We start from the raw sequence: 19806 nt of genomic DNA, 5'->3' as shown, positions 1-19806 counted from the left end.
TGGTGGAATTGTGGGATTTTGGGATTATGGGATCATGTCCACATCCCTTCTGCAGAGACAACCCCAAAGCATTATCCCTGTCCCACAACTTCCTGGGATCATGGGATTGTGGGATCATGGGATTATGGGATCCTGGGATTATGGGATCATGCCCGTGTTCCTTCTGCACGGACCATCCACGTAATCCCTGTCCCACAACCTCCTGGGAAGGTGGGATGGTGGGATTTTGGGATCATGGGATTATGGCATCACCTGATTATAGGATCATGCCCATGTTCCTTCTGCATGGACCATCCACGCAATCCCTGTCCCACAACCTCCTGGGATGGTGGAATGGTGGGATTGTTGGATCATGGGATTATGGGATCACAGGACTATGGGATCATGTCCATGTTCCTTCTGCATGGACCATCCACATAATCCCTGTCCCACAACCTCCTGGGATCATGGGATGGTGGGATAACGGGATTATAGGATCACAGGATTATGGGATCATGTCCACATCCCTACTGCAGAGACAACCCCAAAGCATTATCCCTGTCCCACAACCTCCTGGGATGGTGGGATTATGGGATCATGGGATCATGTCCATATCCCTTCTGCACGGACCATCCACAGCATTTTCCCTGTCCCACAACCTCCTGGGATGGTGGAATTGTGGGATCACAGGATCATGGGATCACGGGATTATGGGATCATGCCCATGTCCCTTCTGCATGGACCAACCACGCAATCCCTGTCCCACAACCTCCTGGGATCATGGGATGGTGGGATCATGGGATTATGGGATCACAGGATTATGGGATCATGTCCGTGTTCCTTCTGCACGGACCATCCACGTAATCCCTGTCCCACAACCTCCTGAGATGGTGGGATTATGGAATTGTGGGATCATGGGATTATGGGATCACCGCCGTGTCCCTTCTGCACAGACCATCCACGCAATCCCTGTCCCACAACCTCCTGGGACGGCGGGATGGTGGGATTGTGGGATCATGGGATTATGGGATCATGTCCATGACCCTTCTGCACAGACCATCCACAGCGTTATCCCTGACCCACAACCTCCTGGGATGGTGGGATCATGGGATTATGGGATCACGGGATTATGGGATCATGTCCATGTCCCTTCTGTACGGACAATCCCAAATGTTATCCCTGTCCCACAACCTCCTGGGATCATGGGATTGTGGGATCACGGGATTATGGGATCCTGGGATTATGGAATCATGTCCGTGTCCCTTCTGCATGGACCATCCATGCAATCCCTGTCCCACAACCTCCTGGGACGTCGGGATGGTGGGATTTTGGGATCATGGGATGATGGGATCATGGGATTATGGAATCATGTCCGTGTCCCTTCTGCATGGACCATCCACGCAATCCCTGTCCCACAACCTCCTGGGATCATGGGATGGTGGGATGTCCCACATCACCCCCGGACACACCCGTCACCACCACCCCCGGGCCACCCCTCACCCCACCCCTTCCTCCACCCTCCATTCCCGCTGGAGATCTTCCCACGGCTCCACGTCCCCACCGGCGCCCGGCGGGATGCGGCCACCGCCATTCCCACCATTCCCACCATTCCCACCATTCCCACCGCGTCCCGGCCCCGTCCTAGATCATCCCGGCCAGGTAGGGCGGCAGGAAGAGCCCCACGGTGCCCAGGAGGCAGACGATGATGAAGATCCAGAGGAAGATCCGGTCGATCACCATGGCCACGTACTTCCAGTCTTCCTTCACCTGCCGGCGGGAAAAGGGCGGTGAATCCCCCGGGGAATCCCTTCCCGGGAATCTCGTGGGATTGGGAGACCACCCAGAGCTTCCTGGGAATCTCCTCGGGGTGAGGAGATGCCGCGTTTCTGGGAAAGGTTTGGAGTTTTCCGAGAAATCCTGAGGTGGGGGATGGAGATTCCCAGGGCAGAGCTGGTCCCGCCCGGGGTTTTCTGAATCCACTTTGGGAAAAGCGGGAATGCGGCCTCTGAGCCGGGCGCCGAGGGTGGGAGAGGGATCTCCAACATTCCCAAAGCCAACGGGAGCTGGAGGAACCCTTGGCTGATCCTGCAGACCGGGAATGTCCATGGAGGTGGGAGATGGATCATGGATCTCCTCCCTGGTTTTGGGTCCTTGGGAAGCAACCGCAGATGCTGGAACTGCCCTTCCCAATTTTGGGATTTTAGGATCCAAAACTGGATCCCAGAACTGCCCTTCCCAATTTTGGGATCTCCAGACCCATCCACGGATCCCAGAACTGCCCTTCCCAATTTTGGGATCTCAGGAACCAAAACTGGATCCCAGAAATTCCTTTCCCAATTTTGGGATCTCAGGTACCAAAACTGGATCCCAGAACTGCCCGTCCCAATTTTGGGATCTGCAGCCCCATCCATGGATCCCAGAACTGCCCTTCCCAATTTTGGGATCTCCAGCCCCATCCATGGATCCCAGAACTGCCCTTCCCAATTTTGGGATCTCCAGCCCCATTTGTGGATCCCAGAAGTTCCCAATTTTGGGATCTCCAGCCCCATCCACGGATCCCAGAACTGCCCTTCCCAATTTTGGGATCTCCAGCCCTATCCACAGATCCTCGATCTTCCTTTCCCAAATTTCAGATCCCCATCCACAGATGCCACAGAACTGCCCTTCCCAATTTTGGGATCTCCAGCCCCATCCACAGATACTTGATCTTCCTTTCCCAATTTTGGGATCTCCAGCAATTTCCACAGATCCCAGAACTTCCCAATTTTGGGATCTCCAGCCCATCCATGGATACCAGAACTGCCCTTCCCAATTTTGGGATCTCAGGAACCAAAACTGGACTCCAGAACTGCCCTTCCCAATTTTGGGATCATCAGCCCCATCCGTGGATCCCGGACCTGCCTTTCCCAATTTTGGGATCTCCAGCTCCATCCATGGATGCCATTTTGGGATCTCCAGCAATTTACACAGATCCCAGAACTTCCCAATTTTGGGATCTCCAGCCCCATCCATGGATCCCAAAACTGCCCTTCCCAATTTTGGGATCTCCAGCCCCATCCATGGATCCCAAAACTGCCCTTCCCAATTTTGGGATCTCCAGCCCCATCCACAGACCCCAGAACTGCCCGTCCCAATTTTGGGATCTCCAGCCCCATTTGTGGATCCCAGAAATTCCTTTCCCAATTTTGGGATCTCAGGAACCAAAACTGGATCCCAGAACTGCCCGTCCCAATTTTGGGATCTCCAGACCCATCCATGGATCCCAGAACTGCCCTTCCCAATTTTGGGATCTCCAGCCCCATTTGTGGATCCCAAAACTGCCCTTCCCAATTTTGGGATCTCCAGCCCCATCCACGGATCCCAGAACTGCCCTTCCCAATTTTGGGATCTCAGGAACCAAAACTGGATCCCAGAAATTCCTTTCCCAATTTTGGGATCTCAGGAATTGAAACTGGAACCCAGAACTGCCCGTCCCAATTTTGGGATCTGCAGCCCCATTCATGGATCCCAGAAATTCCTTTCCCAATTTTGGGATCTCAGGAACCAAAACTGGATCCCAGAACTGCCCGTCCCAGTTTTGGGATCTGCAGCCCCATCCATGGATCCCAAAACTGCCCTTCCCAATTTTGGGATCTCCAGCCCCATCCATGGATCCCAAAACTGCCCTTCCCAATTTTGGGATCTCCAGCCCCATCCATGGATCCCAAAACTGCCCTTCCCAATTTTGGGATCTCCAGCCCCATCCATGGATCCCAAAACTGCCCTTCCCAATTTTGGGATCTCCAGCCCCATCCACAGACCCCAGAACTGCCCTTCCCAATTTCAGGATCTTCAGCCCCATTTGTGGATCCCAGAAATTCCTTTCTCAATTTTGGGATCTCAGGAACCAAAACTGGATCCCAGAACTTCCCTTCCCAATTTTGGGATCCCCAACAACTCCCACAGACCCCAGAATTTCCCAATTTTGGGATCACCAGCTCCATCCGTGGATCCCAGAACTTCCCTTCCCAGTTTTGGGATCTCAGGAGTCAAATCTGGATCCCAGAACTTCCCTTCCCAATTTTGGGATCTCCAACAACTTCCACAGATCCCAGAATTTCCCAGATTTGGGACCTCCATCCCCACCCGTGGATGCCGGAACTCACGGAGAAGTCGGCGTCCTCGGCCCGCAGGTGGTCCGCGATGTACTGCACCCCTTCCAGGGCCTTCAGAATCCTGGGAGACAGCGCCAAGCCCTGCTCCGAGCCTTCCTCCTCCTCCTCCTCCTTCTCCTCCTCCTCCTCCTTCTTCCCCTTGGATGATCCGCGGGATCCCGAACCCCCGGACGCTTTCCCGCCTTGGCCGTAGCGGAACTGGGATTCCCGGGACTCCCCGGGACGGCTGGGATAGGTCTTCTCCTCTTCCTCCCGCTCTTCCTCCTCCTCCTCCTCCTCCTCCTCCTCCTCCTCCCACTTGTCGTCCACGTCGGTCTCCAGCCAGCAGCGGGACGCGCTGAGCCGCGCGCCGGCGTGGTCGTACTGTCCCTCCGGCAGCGCCGGCAGCGCCGGCGGCCTCTTCATGGAGAGCCAGCGCGGGACGAAACCCAGGAAGAAGCTCCGGACCCAGCGCGGCATGGCGTGGGTGCTGGGCGAGCGGTGGTGCACGTTGAGCACGAAGACGGTGATGATGATGGAGAGCGTGACGAAGATCATGGTGAAGAGCAGGTACTCGCCGATCAGCGGGATGACCAGCGAGGTGGACGGGATGATCTCGGTGATGAGCAGCAGGAAGACGGTGAGGGACAGCAGCACGGAGATGCAGAGCGTGATCTTCTCGCCGCAGTCCGAGGGCAGGTAGAAGACCAGGACGGTGAGGCAGGAGATGAGGAGGCACGGGATGATGAGGTTGATGGTGTAGAAGAGCGGCAGGCGCCGGATGACGAAGTAGAAGGTGATGTCGGGGTAGATCTCCGTGCAGCAGTCGTACTTCTTGGAGTTGTAGGTGCCGACGGCGTTGATGATGGCCCACTCGCCGCTCTCCCAGTAGTCCTTGAGGTCCACCTGGTGGTCCATGTTCTCCAGGTCGATCTTGGCCTTGTCGTAGGTCCAGGAGCCGAACTTCATCTTGCAGTTCTGCTGGTCGAAGGGGAAGAAGGTGACGTCGATGCTGCAGGAGCTCTTGTAGATGGCCGGCGGCACCCACTTGACCGTCCCGTCCCAGGACAGGTGGGCCTTGGTCATGTGAGTCACGGCGAACTCGCCGTCGGCGCTGGAAAACAGGGAATGGCCAGGAATGGTCAGGAATGGCCTTGGGATGAGCCTTGGGATGAGCCTTGGTTGGAGAAGGGATGGAGGTGGGATGGGATGGGTTGGAATGGGATGGGACAGGAGAACAGGTGAGCCTTGGTCATGTGCGTCACGGCGAACTCGCCGTCGGTGCTGGAAAACAGGGAATGGCCAGGAATGGTCAGGAATGGCCTTGGGATGAGCCTTGGGATGAGCCTTGGGATGATGAGCCTTGGTTGGAGAAGGGATGGAGGTGGGATGGGATGGGATGGGACAGGAGAACAGGTGGGCCTTGGTCCCGTGGCTCACGGAGAACTCTCACTCGGCGCTGGAAAACAGGGAATGGTCAGGAATGGTCAGGAATGGCCTTGGGATGAGCCTTGGGATGAGCCTTGGGATGATGAGCCTTGGTTGGAGAAGGGATGGAGGTGGGATGGGATGGGATGGGATGGGATGGGATGGGATGGGATGGGACAGGAGAACAGGTGGGCCTTGGTCATGTGCATCATGGCAAACTTGCCATTGGCGCTGGAAAACAGGGAATGGCCAGGAATGGTCAGGAATGGCCTTGGGATGAGCCTTGGGATGATGAGCCTTGGTTGGAGAAGGGAAGAAGGTGGGATGGGATGATGGGATAATGGGATCAATGGGGTCCATGGGATGGGATGGGATGGGATGGGATGGGACAGGAGAACAGGTGGGCCTTGGTCATGTGCGTCACGGCGAACTCGCCGTCGGCGCTGGGAAACAGGGAATGGCCAGGGATGGTCAGGAATGGCCTTGGGATGAGCCTTGGGATGAGCCTTGGGATGAGCCTTGGGATGAGCCTTGGGATGGGCCTTGGTTGGAGACGGGATGAAGGTGGGATGGGATAATGGGATACTGGGATACTGGGATAATGGGATAATGGGATAATGGGATAATGGGATAGGATAATGGGATCCATGGGATGGGATCCATGGGATGGGATAATGCAATAGTGGGATGGGATAATGGGATCCATGGGATGGGATAATGGGATAATGGGATGGGATAATGCGATGGGATCATGGGATGGGATAATGGGATCATGGGATGGGATCCATGGGATGGGATAATGTGATAATGGGATGGGATAATGGGATAATGCAATAATGGGATGGGATAATGGGATAATGGGATGGGATAATGGGATGGGATAATGGGATAATGGGATAATGGGATAATGGGATAATGGGATGGGATCATGGGAGGGGATAATGGGATCATGGGATGGGATCCATGGGATGGGATAATGCGATAATGGGATGGGATAATGGGATAATGGGATCCATGGGATGGGATAATGGGATGGGATAATGCAATAACGGGATGGGATAATGGGATAATGGGATAATGGGATAATGGGATAATGGGATCCATGGGATGGGATAATGGGATAATGGGGTGGGATAATGGGATCCATGGGATGGGATGGGATGGGATTGGATCATGTGAACTGAATCAATGGAAGCGAAGGGAATGGATTTAGGGAAGGGATTCACGGGAGTCATTCAGGGGAGGGAAGGGATTTAAGGAAGGGATTCAGGGAAGGGATTTTGGGAATTCCCAGCTCTCCCAGGAATTCTCGGTCCCGGCAGCGTCCCTCACTTGTTGTACAGGACGAGATCCGGGATCCAGATCATCTCCGAGGGCACGCGGATGGAGGTGACGTTGTCGTACTCCGCCGGATCCCAGCGCAGCTTGTAGTCGCTCCATTCCTGCCGGGACGCGCGGAGCAGATCCATGGAGCAGATCCATGAACCGATCCATAGAATAGATCCATGGAGCAGATCCATGAACAGATCCATGGAACAGATCCATGGTGCAGATCCATGGAGCAGATCCATGGAGCAGATCCACAGAGCAGATCCATGGAGCAGATCCATGAACAGATCCATGGAGCAGATCCATGGAGCAGATCCACAGAGCAGATCCATGGAGCAGATCCATGGAGCAGATCCATGAACAGATCCATGGAGCAGATCCATGAACAGATCCATGGAGCAGATCCATGGAGCACATCCAGGGAACAGATCCATGGAGCAGATCCAGGGAGCAGATCCATGGAGCAAATGCAGGGAACAGATCCATGGAGCAGATCCATGGAGCACATCCAGGGAACAGATCCATGGAACAGATCCATGGAGCAGATCCATGAACAGATCCATGGAGCAAATGCAGGGAACAGATCCATGGAGCAGATCCATGGAGCAGATCCATGAACAGATCCATGGAGCACATCCAGGGAACAGATCCATGGAGCAGATCCATGGAACAGATCCATGAACAGATCCATGGAGCAGATCCATGGAGCACATCCAGGGAACAGATCCATGGAGCAGATCCAGGGAACAGATCCATGAACAGATCCATGGAGCAGATCCATGGAGCAGATCCATGGAACAGATCCATGAACAGATCCATGGAGCAGATCCATGGAGCAGATCCAGGGAACAGATCCATGAACAGATCCATGGAGCAGATCCATGGAGCAGATCCAGGGAACAGATCCATTAACAGATCCATGGAGCAGATCCATGGAGCAGATCCATGGAACAGATCCATGAACAGATCCATGGAGCAGATCCATGGAGCAGATCCATGGAGCAGATCCAGGGAACAGATCCATGGAGCAGATCCATGGAGCAGATCCATGGAACAGATCCATGAACAGATCCATGGAGCAGATCCAGGGAACAGATCCATGGAGCAGATCCATGGAGCAGATCCATGGACAGATCCATGGACAGATCCATGGAGCAGATCCAGGGAACAGATCCATGGAGATGTCCCCAAACCACCCTGGGCAGGGATGTTCCCAAATCCCACTCCCAAATCCCATTCCCAAATCCGAAATCCCATTCCTAAATCCCACTCCCAAATCCCGTTCCCAAATCCCACTCCCAAATCCCAAATCCCATTTCCAAATCCCAAATCCCAAATCCCATTCCCAAATCTCAAATCCCAAATCCCACTCCCAAATCCCAAATCCCATTCCCAAATCCCAAATCCCATTTCCAAATCCCAAATCCCAAATCCCATTCCCAAATCTCAAATCCCAAATCCCACTCCCAAATCCCAAATCCCAAATCCCATTCCCAAATCTCAAATCCCAAATCCCATTCCCAAATCCCAAATCCCAAATCCCGTTCCCAAATCCCAAATCCCACTCCCAAATCCCAAATCCCAAATCCCGTTCCCGGCTCAGTTCCATCTCCCACCTGGCTTCAGCCAGACGTTGGTGGTCATTATCTGGTTCTCCAAATCCCATTCCCAAATCCCAAATCCCAAATCCTGTTCCCAAATCCCAAATCCCAAATCCCGTTCCCAAATCCCAAATCCTATATCCCAAATCCCAAATCCCGGCTCGGTTCCATCTCCCACCTGCTTCAGCCAGACGTTGGTGGTCATCATCTGGTTCTTCTCATCCTGCGGTGGGAAAGACGGATGAGCCGGGAGATCCCGAGGGATTGTCCCAAAATTCCCGCAATCCCAAAATTCCTGCGATCCCAAAATTCCTGCGATCCCAAAATTCCTGCGATCCCGAAATTCCGGGATGGGCTCCTGGGATGAATTTTCCCGGGATTTGTGGCCGCTAGAGGGCAGCAGGGAATTGGGTTTGGCGGGAAACGGCGCTGGGAGGGAGCGGGAAATGGGAGAGAGGGATGGAGGATAAAGGGATTTGGGATTTGGGATTTGGGATTTGGGATGTGGGATTTGGGATGTGGGATTTGGGATATGGGATGTGGGATTTGGGATGTGGGATTTGGGATGTGGGATTTGGGATGTGGGATTTGGGATATGGGATTTGGGATTTGGGATGTGGGATTTGGCATTTGGGATGTGGGATTTGGGATAAAGGGATATAGGATACAGCATTTGGGATATGGGATAAAAGGATAAAGGGATAAAAGGATAAAAGGGTATGGGATATGGGATAAAGGGATGGGGGATAAAGGGATATGGGATTTAGGATATGGGATTTGGGATTTGGGATATGGGATATGGGATATGAGATATGGGATAAAGGGATATGGGATATGGGATAAAGGGATAAAGGGATAAAGGGATAAAGGGATAAAGGGATAAAGGGATGGGGATAAAGGGATACGGGATATAGGGATGGAGGACAGTGGGATAAAGGAACAGAGGGATAAAGGGATATGGGATAGGGGGATACAGGGATAAAGGGATAAAGGGTTAAATGGATAAAGGGATATGGGATAGGGGAATAGGGGAGAGAGGGATATAGGGATGGGGGATAGTGGGATAAAGGGATTGGGGGATATGGGACAGAGGGATGTGGGGATAAAGGGATAAAGGAATAGAGGGATATGGGATAGAGGGACACAGGGACAGCGGGATAAATGGATAACGGATAAAGGGATATGGGATAGGGGAGGGGGGATATAGGGACAGTGGGATAAAGGGATAATGGAATAAGGGATATAGGGATGGGGCATAGAGAGATGGGGGATAAAGGGTTAAATGGATAAAGGGATATGGGATAGGGGATATGGGATAGGGGATAGAGGGAGAAAGAGATAGGGGAGAGAGGGATAGAGGGATAGGGGACAGTGGGATAAAGGGTATGGGATAGAGGATATCGGGATAGCGGGATAGTGGGATAAATCGATAAAGGGATATGGGATAGGGGCATATGGGATATGGGACAGTGGGATAAAGGGTATGGGATATGGGATAGAGGATATAGGGATAGCGGGATAGTGGGATAAATCGATAAAGGGATATGGGATAGGGGCATATGGGATAGGGGACAGTGGGATAAAGGGTATGGGATATGGGATAGAGGATATAGGGATAGCGGGATAGTGGGATAAATCGATAAAGGGATATGGGATAGGGAGACAGAGGGACGGGGGATGAAGGGTTAAATGGATAAAGGGATATAGGGATGGGGGATATGGGGACGGGGAGATAAAGGGATATGGGATGGGGGACAGTGGGATGGGGATATGGGATAGAGGGATAGAGGGATGGGGGGATGGGGATAAAGGGATATGGGATAGGGGGATATAGGGATAAAGGGATAAAGGGAGAAATGGATAATGGGATATGGGATAGGGGGATATAGGGATAAAGGGATAACGGGATATGGGATAGGGGCATATGGGATAGGGGGATATAGGGATAAAGGGATAACGGGATATGGGATAGGGGCATATGGGATAGGGGACAGTGGGTTAAAGGATATGGGATAGAGGATATCGGGATAGCGGGATAGTGGGATGGGGGTTAAACAGACTGAGGGATAAAGGGATACGGGATAGGGGACATAGGGATGGGGGATAAAGGGATAATGGGATATGGGATAAATGGATATGGGATATGGGATAAATGGATATGGGATATGGGATGGGGACATGGGATGGGGGATAAAGGGATAAATGGATAATGGGATATGGGATAGGGGGATAAATGGATAAGGGATATAGGGATGGGGATTTGGGATGGGGGATGGAGGGATAAATGGATAATGGGGTATGGGATAGGGGGATAAAGGGATAAATGGATATAGGGATATGGGATAAAGGGTTAAATGAATAAAGGGATATGGGATAGGGGGATAAATGGATAATGGGATATGGGATAGTGCAATATAGGGACAGGGGGATAAAGGGACAAATGGATAATGGATATGGGGATATGGGATGGGGATAAAGGGATAAATGGATAATGGGATATGGGATAAAGAGATAAATGGATAAAGGGATATGGGATAGTGGGATATAGGGATGGGGGGATAAATGGATAATGTATATAGGGATAGAGGGCTGGGGGATATCGGGATAAATGGATAAAGGGTTAAATGGATAAAGGGATACGGGATAAAGGGATAAAAGGATGGGGGATAAAGGGATATGGGATAGGGGGATATAGGGACAAGGGGATAAAGGGATAAACGGATAACGGGATATGGGATACGGGGATATGGGATAGGGACCAGTGGGATAAAGGATATGGGATATGGGATAGAGGATATCGGGATAGCGGGATAGTGGGATGGGGGTTAAACAGATTGAGGGATAAAGGGATATGGGATAGGGGACATAGGGATGGGGGATGGAGGGATAAATAGATATGGGATAAAGGGATAAATGGATATGGGATATGGGATGGGGACATGGGATGGGGGATAAAGGGATAAATGGATAGTGGGATATGGGATAGGGGGATAAATGGATAAGGGATATAGGGGTGGCGATATGGGATGGGGATAAAGGGATACATGGATAATGGGGTATGGGATAGGGGGATAAAGGGATAAATGGATATAGGGATATGGGATAAAGGGTTAAATGAATAAAGGGATATGGGATAGGGGGATAAATGGATAATGGGATATGGGATAGTGCAATATAGGGACAGGGGGATAAAGGGACAAATGGATAATGGATATGGGGATATGGGATGGGGATAAAGGGATAAATGGATAATGGGATATGGGATAAAGAGATAAATGGATAAAGGGATATGGGATAGTGGGATATAGGGATGGGGGGATAAATGGATAATGTATATAGGGATAGAGGGCTGGGGGATATCGGGATAAATGGATAAAGGGTTAAATGGATAAAGGGATGTGGGATAGGGGGATATAGGGATGGGGGGATAAAGGGATAAACGGATAACGGGATATGGGATGGGGGCATATGGGATAGGGGCCAGTGGGATAAAGGATATGGGATATGGGATAGAGGATATCGGGATAGCGGGATAGTGAGATGGCGGTTAAACAGATTGAGGGATAAAGGGATACGGGATAGGGAACATAGGGATGGGGGATGGAGGGATAAATAGATATGGGATAAAGGGATAAATGGATATGGGATATGGGATGGGGACATGGGATGGGGGATAAAGGGATAAATGGATAGTGGGATATGGGATAGGGGGATAAATGGATAAGGGATATAGGGGTGGCGATATGGGATGGGGATAAAGGGATACATGGATAATGGGATATGGGATAGGGGATAAAGGGATAAGGGATATAGGGATGGGCGTTAAACAGATTGAGGGATAAAGGGATACGGGATAGGGGACAAAGGGATGGGGGATAAAGGGATAAATGGATATGGGATATGGGATAAAGGGATAAATGGATAATGGGATATGGGATAAATGGATATGGGATATGGGATAGGGGGATAAATGGATAATGGGATATAGGGATGGGGATATGGGATATGGGATATGGGGATAAATGGATAATGGGATATGGGATAGGGGGATAAAGGGATAAGGGATATAGGGATGGGGATATGGGATGGGGATAAAGGGATACATGGATAATGGGATATGGGATAGGGGGATAAAGGGATAAGGGATATAGGGATGGGGATATGGGATATGGGATACGATGATAAATGGATATAGGATATGGGATAGAGGGATAAATGGATAAGGGATATAGGGATGGGGATATGGGATGGGGGATGGAGTGATAAATGGATATGGGATATAGGGATGGGGATATGGGATATGGGATACGGGGATAAATGGATATAGGATATGGGATAGAGGGATAAATGGATAAGGGATATAGGGATGGGGATATGGGATGGGGATAGGGGGATAAATGGATAAATGGATATGGGATAAAGGGATATGGGATATGGGATAGAAGGAGAGAGGGACAAAGGGATACGGGATAGGGGGATAAAGGGATAAGGGATATAGGGATGGGGATATGGGATGGGGATAGGGGGATAAATGGATAATGGGATATGGGATAGGGGGATAAATGGATAAGGGATATAGGGATGGGGATATGGGATGGGGATAGGGGGATAAATGGATAATGGGATATGGGATAGGGGGATAAAGGGACACGGGGCAGCCGGATGTTGAATCCCAGGAATTAGGGAATTACACACAGTGGGAAGCGGATGGGCGTGGATTCCCGGGAATTACCCCCAGCAGGAGGGGACGGATGCGGAATCCCGGGAATTTCAAATCCTGGGTATTTCAGCCACGGATTCCCGGGAATTTCAACCACAGAATCCCAGGAATTTCGACCACGGATTCCCGGGAATTTCAACCACAGAATCCCGGGAATTTTGACCACGAAATCCCGGGAATTTTGACCACAGAATCCTGGGAATTTCAACCGCGGAATCCCAGGAATTACAACCACAGAATCCCAGGAATTTCAGCCATGTAATATCAGGAATTTCAAGCACAAAATCCCAGGAATTTCAACCACAGAATTCTGGGAATTTCAGCCACAGAATCTCAGGAATTTCTGCCACGAAATCCTGGGAATTTTGGCCATAGAATCCTGGGAATTTCAACCATGGAATCCTGGGAATTTCGGCTGTGGAATCCCGGGAATTTCAACAACATAATCCCAGGAATTTCGACCACGGAATCCCGGAAATTTCAACAAAAGAATCCCGGGAATTTCAACCACAGAATCCCGGGAATTTCAACCAGAGAATCTCAGGAAATTCAACAACAGAATCCCAGGAATTTTGACCACAGAATCCCAGGAATTTCGACCACAGAATCCTGGGAATTTCGGCCATGGAATCCCGGGAATTTTAACCACAGAATCCCGGGAATTTCAGTCACAGAATCTCAGGAATTTCTGCCATGAAATCCCGGGAATTTTGGCCATGGAATCCTGGGAATTTCGACCATGGAATCCCGGGAATTTCGACCATGGAATCCCGGGAATTTCGGCTGTGGAATCCTGGGAATTTCAACAACATAATACCAGGAATTTCGACCACGGAATCCTGGAAATTTCAACCACAGAATCCCAAAAATTTCAACCAGAGAATCCCGGGAATTTCAACCACAGAATCTCAGGAAATTTCAACCACAGAATCCCAAAAATTTCAACCAGAGAATCCCGGGAATTTCAACCACAGAATCCCGGGAATTTCAACCAGAGAATCCCGGGAATTTCAACCAGAGAATCTCAGGAAATTCAACAACAGAATCCCAGGAATTTCGACCACAGAATCTCGGGAATTTCGACCACAGAATCCCGGGAATTTTGGCTGTGGAATCCCAGGAATTACAACCATGGAATCCCGGGAATTCCAACCAGAGAATCCCAGGAATTCCAACCACAGAATCCCGGGAATGACGGGAATTACCACATCGATGAGCTGGGCGATGGAGAGGCCGAAGCGGACGATGACGACGTCGGAAGTGTTGGGAACGGGCCGGGACCAGCGGTTGTATCCCGAAAAAAGGCGCTGGAAGAGCCGATCCTCGGCGTGGCTCCGGCGCTGGCCGGCGCCTGTGCCGGGATTCGGGATTTGGTTGGGAATTCGGGAATTGTTTTGGGAATTCGGGAATTGTTTGGGAATTCAGGAATTGTTTTGGGAATTCGGGAATTGTTTGGGAATTTGGGAATTGTTTGGGAATTCGGGAAGTATCTGGGAATTTGGGAATTATTTGGGGAATTCAAGGATTCTTTGGGAATTTGGGAATTCAGGAATTATTCTCTTCCTCATTTTCCCTCCCTTTTCCTGCTTTTCCTCTTTTTCTTTCCTTTTCCCTCCTCTTCCCTCTTTTCCCTCCTTTCCCTGAATTTTCCTGCTTTCCCCTCCATTTCCCATCTTTTCTCTTCCTTCTTTTCCCGCTTTTCTTTCCCCCTTTTCCCACTTTTTTTTCCCTTTTCCCACTTTTCCCACACTTTCCTCCATTTTCCTTCTTTTCCTTTCCTATTTTTCCCCCTTTTTTCCTCATTTCCCTTCATTTTCCCTCCCTTATCCTGATTTTCTTTTTCTTTCATTTCCCCCTTTTCCCTCCATTTCCCATCTTTTCCTTTCCTTCTTTTCCCGCTTTTCTTTCCCCACTTTTCTCCGATTTCTTTTCCTTCTTTCCCTTCATTTTTCTTCCATTTTCCTTCTTTTCTTCTCCCTCTTTTCCCTCCATTTCCCATTTTTTCTCTTCCTTCTTTTCCTGCTTTTCTTCTCCCCATTTCCCCCTTTTTCCCCTCTTTTCCCATTTTTCTTTCCCCACTTTCCCTCCTTTCCCCCCCTTTTTCCCCATTTTCCTTCATTTCCCCTCCCTTTCCTGCTTTTCTTTTCCCTCTTTTCCCTCTTTTCCTTCATTTCCTGCTTTTCCCTCCATTTCCCAACTTTTCTTTTCCTTCTTCTCTTTTCCCACACTTTCCCCCTTTTCCTTCTTTTCCTTTCCTCATTTTTCCTCTTTTTTCTCATTTCCATTCATTTTTTCCAATTTTCCCTTAATTTTCCTTCTTTTTTTCCTTCTTTTCCCACTTTTCTTTTCCCCCTTTTCCTTCTTTTCCTTTTCCCCCTTTTTTCCCCATTTTTCCTCATTTTCCCTCCCTTTTCCTGCTTTTCTTTTCCCCTTCTCCTTCTCCTTCTTTTTCCCCTTTTCCCTATTTTCCTTCATTTCCCCCCATTTTCCATCTTTTCTCTTCCTTCTTTTCCCGCTTTTCTTTTCCCCATTTCCCTTTTTTTCCCCTTTTCCCATTTTTCTTTCCCCACTTTCCCTCCTTTTCCTTTCCTCCTTTTTCCCCCCTTTTCCCTCATTTTCCTTCATTTTCCCTCCTTTTCTTTTCCCCCTTTTCCCTCCATTTTCCATCTTTTCCCTTCTTTTCCCGTTTTTTTCCCCCTTTTCCTTTTCCCCCCATTTTTCTTTTCCCACACTTTCCTCCCTTTTTCCTTATTTTCCATTTTTCCTCCTCATTTTTGTTGATTTTTCTCCTCCCTTTCCCCCGGAAAATCCCCGGAGCCCTCGGCTGCTGCCGGGCTTCGATCCCGCCGGGATCCGGGAATCGCCAGGGGGAGAGAGAGGAGGGAGAAAACCGGGAAAAGGGAGGGGAAAAGTGGGGGAAAAAATGATGGAAAATAGGGATGGGAAAGGGGGGGGGAAGTGGGAAAAAAAGGGGGGGAAAAGGGAGGGAAATGTGAGGGGAAAATGATGGAAAAAAGGGATAGGAAAAAAATTTATGGAAATTTATGGAAAAAGGGGAGGGAAAGGGGGGGAAGGGAGGGAAAAGAGATGGAAGAAAAGGGATGGAAAAAAATTTATGGAAATTTATGGAAAAGGGAAGGGAAAGGGGGGGAAGGGAGGGAAAAGGGGAAAAAAGGGATGGAAAAAAGGGATGGGAAAAGGGGGAAAAGGTGGGAAAGGGAGAGGAAAGGGATGGAAAAGGGAGGGAAAAGGGGAAAAAAGGGATGGAAAAGGGGTGGGAAAAGGGGGAAAAGGGAGGAAAAAAGGGATGGGAAAGGGAGAGAAAAGGGGTGGGAAAAGGGTGGGAAAGGGGGGGAAAGGATCCAGGAAGGGAGGGAAAAGGGGGAAAAGGGAGGGAAAAAGGGAGGAAAAAGGATGGGAAATGGATGGGAAAAAAAGGGATGGAAAAGGGAAAAAATGAGGGGAAAAGGGATGGAAAAGGGGGGGAAAAGGGGAAAAGAGAGGGGGAAATGGATGGAAAAGGGGTGGGAAAAGGGGAAAAGGGATGGGAAATGGATGGGAAAAAAGGGAGGGAAAAGGGAAAAAATGGGGGGAAAAGGGATGGAAAAGAGAGGGGAAAACAGATGGAAAAGGGGTGGGAAAAGGAGTGGAAAATTCATGGGAAAAGGGATGGGAAAGGGAAAAAAAGAGGGGGAAAAGGGATGGAAAAGGGAGGGAAAATGGATGGAAAAGGGGAGGGAAAAGGGGAAAAAAGGATGGGAAATGGATGGGAAAAAAAGGAGGGAAAAGGGGAAAATTGAGGAGTGAACGGGATGGAAAAGGGATGGAAAAGGGATGGGAAAAAAGGGAGGGAAAAGGGAAAAAAAGAGGGGGGAAAAGGGGAAAAGAGAGGGGGAAATGGATGGAAAAGGGGTGGGAAAAGGGGAAAAGGGGATGGGAAATGGATGGGAAAAAGGGAGGGAAAAGGGAAAAATGAGGGGAAAAAAGGGAGGGAAAAGGGGAGAAAGGGGGGATGGAAAAGGGAGGGAAAATTCATGGAAAATGGGTGGAAAAGGGAAAAAATGAGTGGAAAAAGAGACAGAAAAGGGATGGGAAAATGGATGGAAAAGGGATGGGAAAAGGGGAAAAAGGGATGGGAAATGGATGGGAAAAAGGGAGGGAAAAGGGAAAAAATGGGGGGAAAAAGGGATGGGAAAGGGAGGGAAAAGGGGTGGGAAAAGGGTGGGAAAAGGGTGGGAAAAGGGTGGGAAAAGGGTGGGAAAAGGGGGGGGAAAGGATCCAGGGAGGGAGGGAAAAAGGGGGAAAAAGGGAGGGAAAAAGGGGGGGAAAAAGGATGGGAAATGGATGGGAAATTGATGGGAAAAAAGGGATGGAAAAGGGAAAAAATGAGGGGAAAAGGGATGGAAAAGGGGGGGGAAAGGGGAAAAGAGAGGGGGAAATGGATGGAAAAGGGGTGGGAAAAGGGGAAAAGGGGATGGGAAATGGATGGGAAAAAAAGGGATGGGAAAGGGAAAAATGAGGGGGAAAGGGGTGGGAAAAGGGATGGAAAATTCATGGGAAAAGGGATGGGAAAGGGAAAAAAATGAGGGGGAAAAGGGATGGAAATGGATGGAAAAGGGAGGGAAAAAGGGGGGAAATGGATGGGAAAAAAGGAGGGAAAAGGGAAAAAATGGGGGAAAACAGAGGGAAAAGGGGGGGAAAGGGATGGAAAATTCATGGAAAACGGGATGGGAAAGGGAAAAAATGAGGGGGAAAAGGGATGGAAAAGGGATGGGAAAAATGGATGGAAAAGGGGTGGGAAAAGGGGAAAAGGGGATGGGAAAGGGATGGGAAAAAAGGGAGGGAAAAGGGAAAAATGAGGGGGAAAAGGGATGGAAAATTCATGGAAAATGGATGGAAAAGGGATGGGAAAAGGGGAAAAAGGGGGGGAAAAGGGAAAAAATGGATGGGAAATTGATGGGGGAAAAAAGGGAGGGAAAAGGGAAAAAATGAGGGGGAAAAGGGATGGAAAAGGGAGGGAAAAACGGGAAAAAGAGATGGGAAATTGATGGGAAAAAAGGGAGGGAAAAGGGAAAAATTGAGGGGGGAAAGGGATGGAAAAGGGGGGGGGAATGGATGGAAAAATCATGGAAAAAGGGATGGGAAAGGGAAAAAACGAGGGGGAAAAGGGAGGGAAAAGGGAGGGGAAAGGGAAGGGAAAAAGGGATGGAAAATGGATGGAAAAAAAGGGAGGGAAAAGGGAAAAATGGGGGGAAAAGGGAGGGAAAAGAGAGGGGAAAATGGATGGAAAGGGATGGAAAGGGATGGAAAAGGGAGGGAAAAGGGAGGGAAAAGGGATGGAAAATTCATGGAAAAGGGGGTGGGAAAGGGAAAAAATGAGGGAAAAAGGGACAGAAAAGGGATGGGAAAATGGATGGAAAAGGGAGGGAAAAGGGGAAAAAGAGATGGGAAATGGATGGGAAAAAGGGAGGGAAAAGGGAAAAAATGAGGGGGGAAAGGGATGGAAAAGGGATGGGAAAAAAAGGGAGGGAAAAGGGAAAAAAAAAAGAGGGGGAAAAGGGAGGAAAAAGGGGGGGAAAAGGGATGGAAAAATCATGGAAAAGGGGATGGGAAAGGGAAAAAATGAGGGAAAAAGGGACAGAAAAGGGAGGGAAAAATGGATGGAAAAGGGGTGGGAAAAGGGGAAAAGGGGATGGGAAATGGATGGGAAAAAGGGAGGGAAAAGGGAAAAAATGGGGGGAAAAGGGATGGAAAAGAGAGGGGAAAACAGATGGAAAAGGGGTGGGAAAAGGAGTGGAAAATTCATGGGAAAAGGGATGGGAAAGGGAAAAAAAGAGGGGGAAAAGGGATGGAAAAGGGAGGGAAAATGGATGGAAATGGGGAGGGAAAAGGGGAAAAAAGGATGGGAAATGGATGGGAAAAAAAGGAGGGAAAAGGGAAAAATTGAGGAGTGAACGGGATGGAAAAGGGATGGAAAAGGGATGGGAAAAAAGGGAGGGAAAAGGGAAAAAAAGAGGGGGGAAAAGGGGAAAAGAGAGGGGGAAATGGATGGAAAAGGGGTGGGAAAAGGGGAAAAGGGATGGGAAATGGATGGGAAAAAGGGAGGGAAAAGGGAAAAAATGGGGGGAAAAAAGGGAGGGAAAAGGGGAGAAAGTGGGGATGGAAAAGGGAGGGAAAATTCATGGAAAATGGGTGGAAAAGGGAAAAAATGAGTGGAAAAAGAGACAGAAAAGGGATGGGAAAATGGATGGAAAAGGGATGGGAAAAGGGGAAAAAGGGATGGGAAATGGATGGGAAAAAGGGAGGGAAAAGGGAAAAAATGGGGGGAAAAAGGGATGGGAAAGGGAGGGAAAAGGGTGGGAAAAGGGTGGGAAAAGGGTGGGAAAAGGGTGGGAAAAGGGTGGGAAAAGGGTGGGAAAAGGGGGGGGAAAGGATCCAGGGGAGGGAGGGAAAAAGGGGGGAAAAGGGAGGGAAAAAGGGGGGGAAAAAGGATGGGAAATGGATGGGAAATTGATGGGAAAAAAGGGATGGAAAAGGGAAAAAATGAGGGGAAAAGGGATGGAAAAGGGGGGGGAAAGGGGAAAGAGAGGGGGAAATGGATGGAAAAGGGGTGGGA

At 49.7% G+C, this 19806-nt stretch overlaps 1 protein-coding gene across 1 annotated transcript in view; it reads right to left on the bottom strand.

Annotated features, from left to right (window-relative positions):
* Window positions 1-1620: 1620 nt before the first annotated feature.
* CHRNA2 (cholinergic receptor nicotinic alpha 2 subunit) overlaps window positions 1621-19806 on the bottom strand; it is a 69789-nt gene continuing 51603 nt past the window's right edge. The window contains exons 12-16 of the mRNA XM_053937549.1: window positions 14396-14530; window positions 8649-8693; window positions 6873-6982; window positions 4125-5226; window positions 1621-1746 (exon numbers count right to left, since the gene is read on the bottom strand). Coding sequence (XP_053793524.1) covers window positions 1621-1746; window positions 4125-5226; window positions 6873-6982; window positions 8649-8693; window positions 14396-14530 — 1518 coding nt within the window. The remainder of the gene's footprint in view (window positions 1747-4124; window positions 5227-6872; window positions 6983-8648; window positions 8694-14395; window positions 14531-19806) is intronic.

The sequence above is a fragment of the Vidua chalybeata genome, chromosome 3, assembly GCF_026979565.1.
Source record: "Vidua chalybeata isolate OUT-0048 chromosome 3, bVidCha1 merged haplotype, whole genome shotgun sequence".
NCBI classification, from domain to species: domain Eukaryota; kingdom Metazoa; phylum Chordata; class Aves; order Passeriformes; family Viduidae; genus Vidua; species Vidua chalybeata.
Note: the sequence above shows the minus strand (reverse complement) of the source record. Positions and strands in the feature narration are given on the sequence as shown.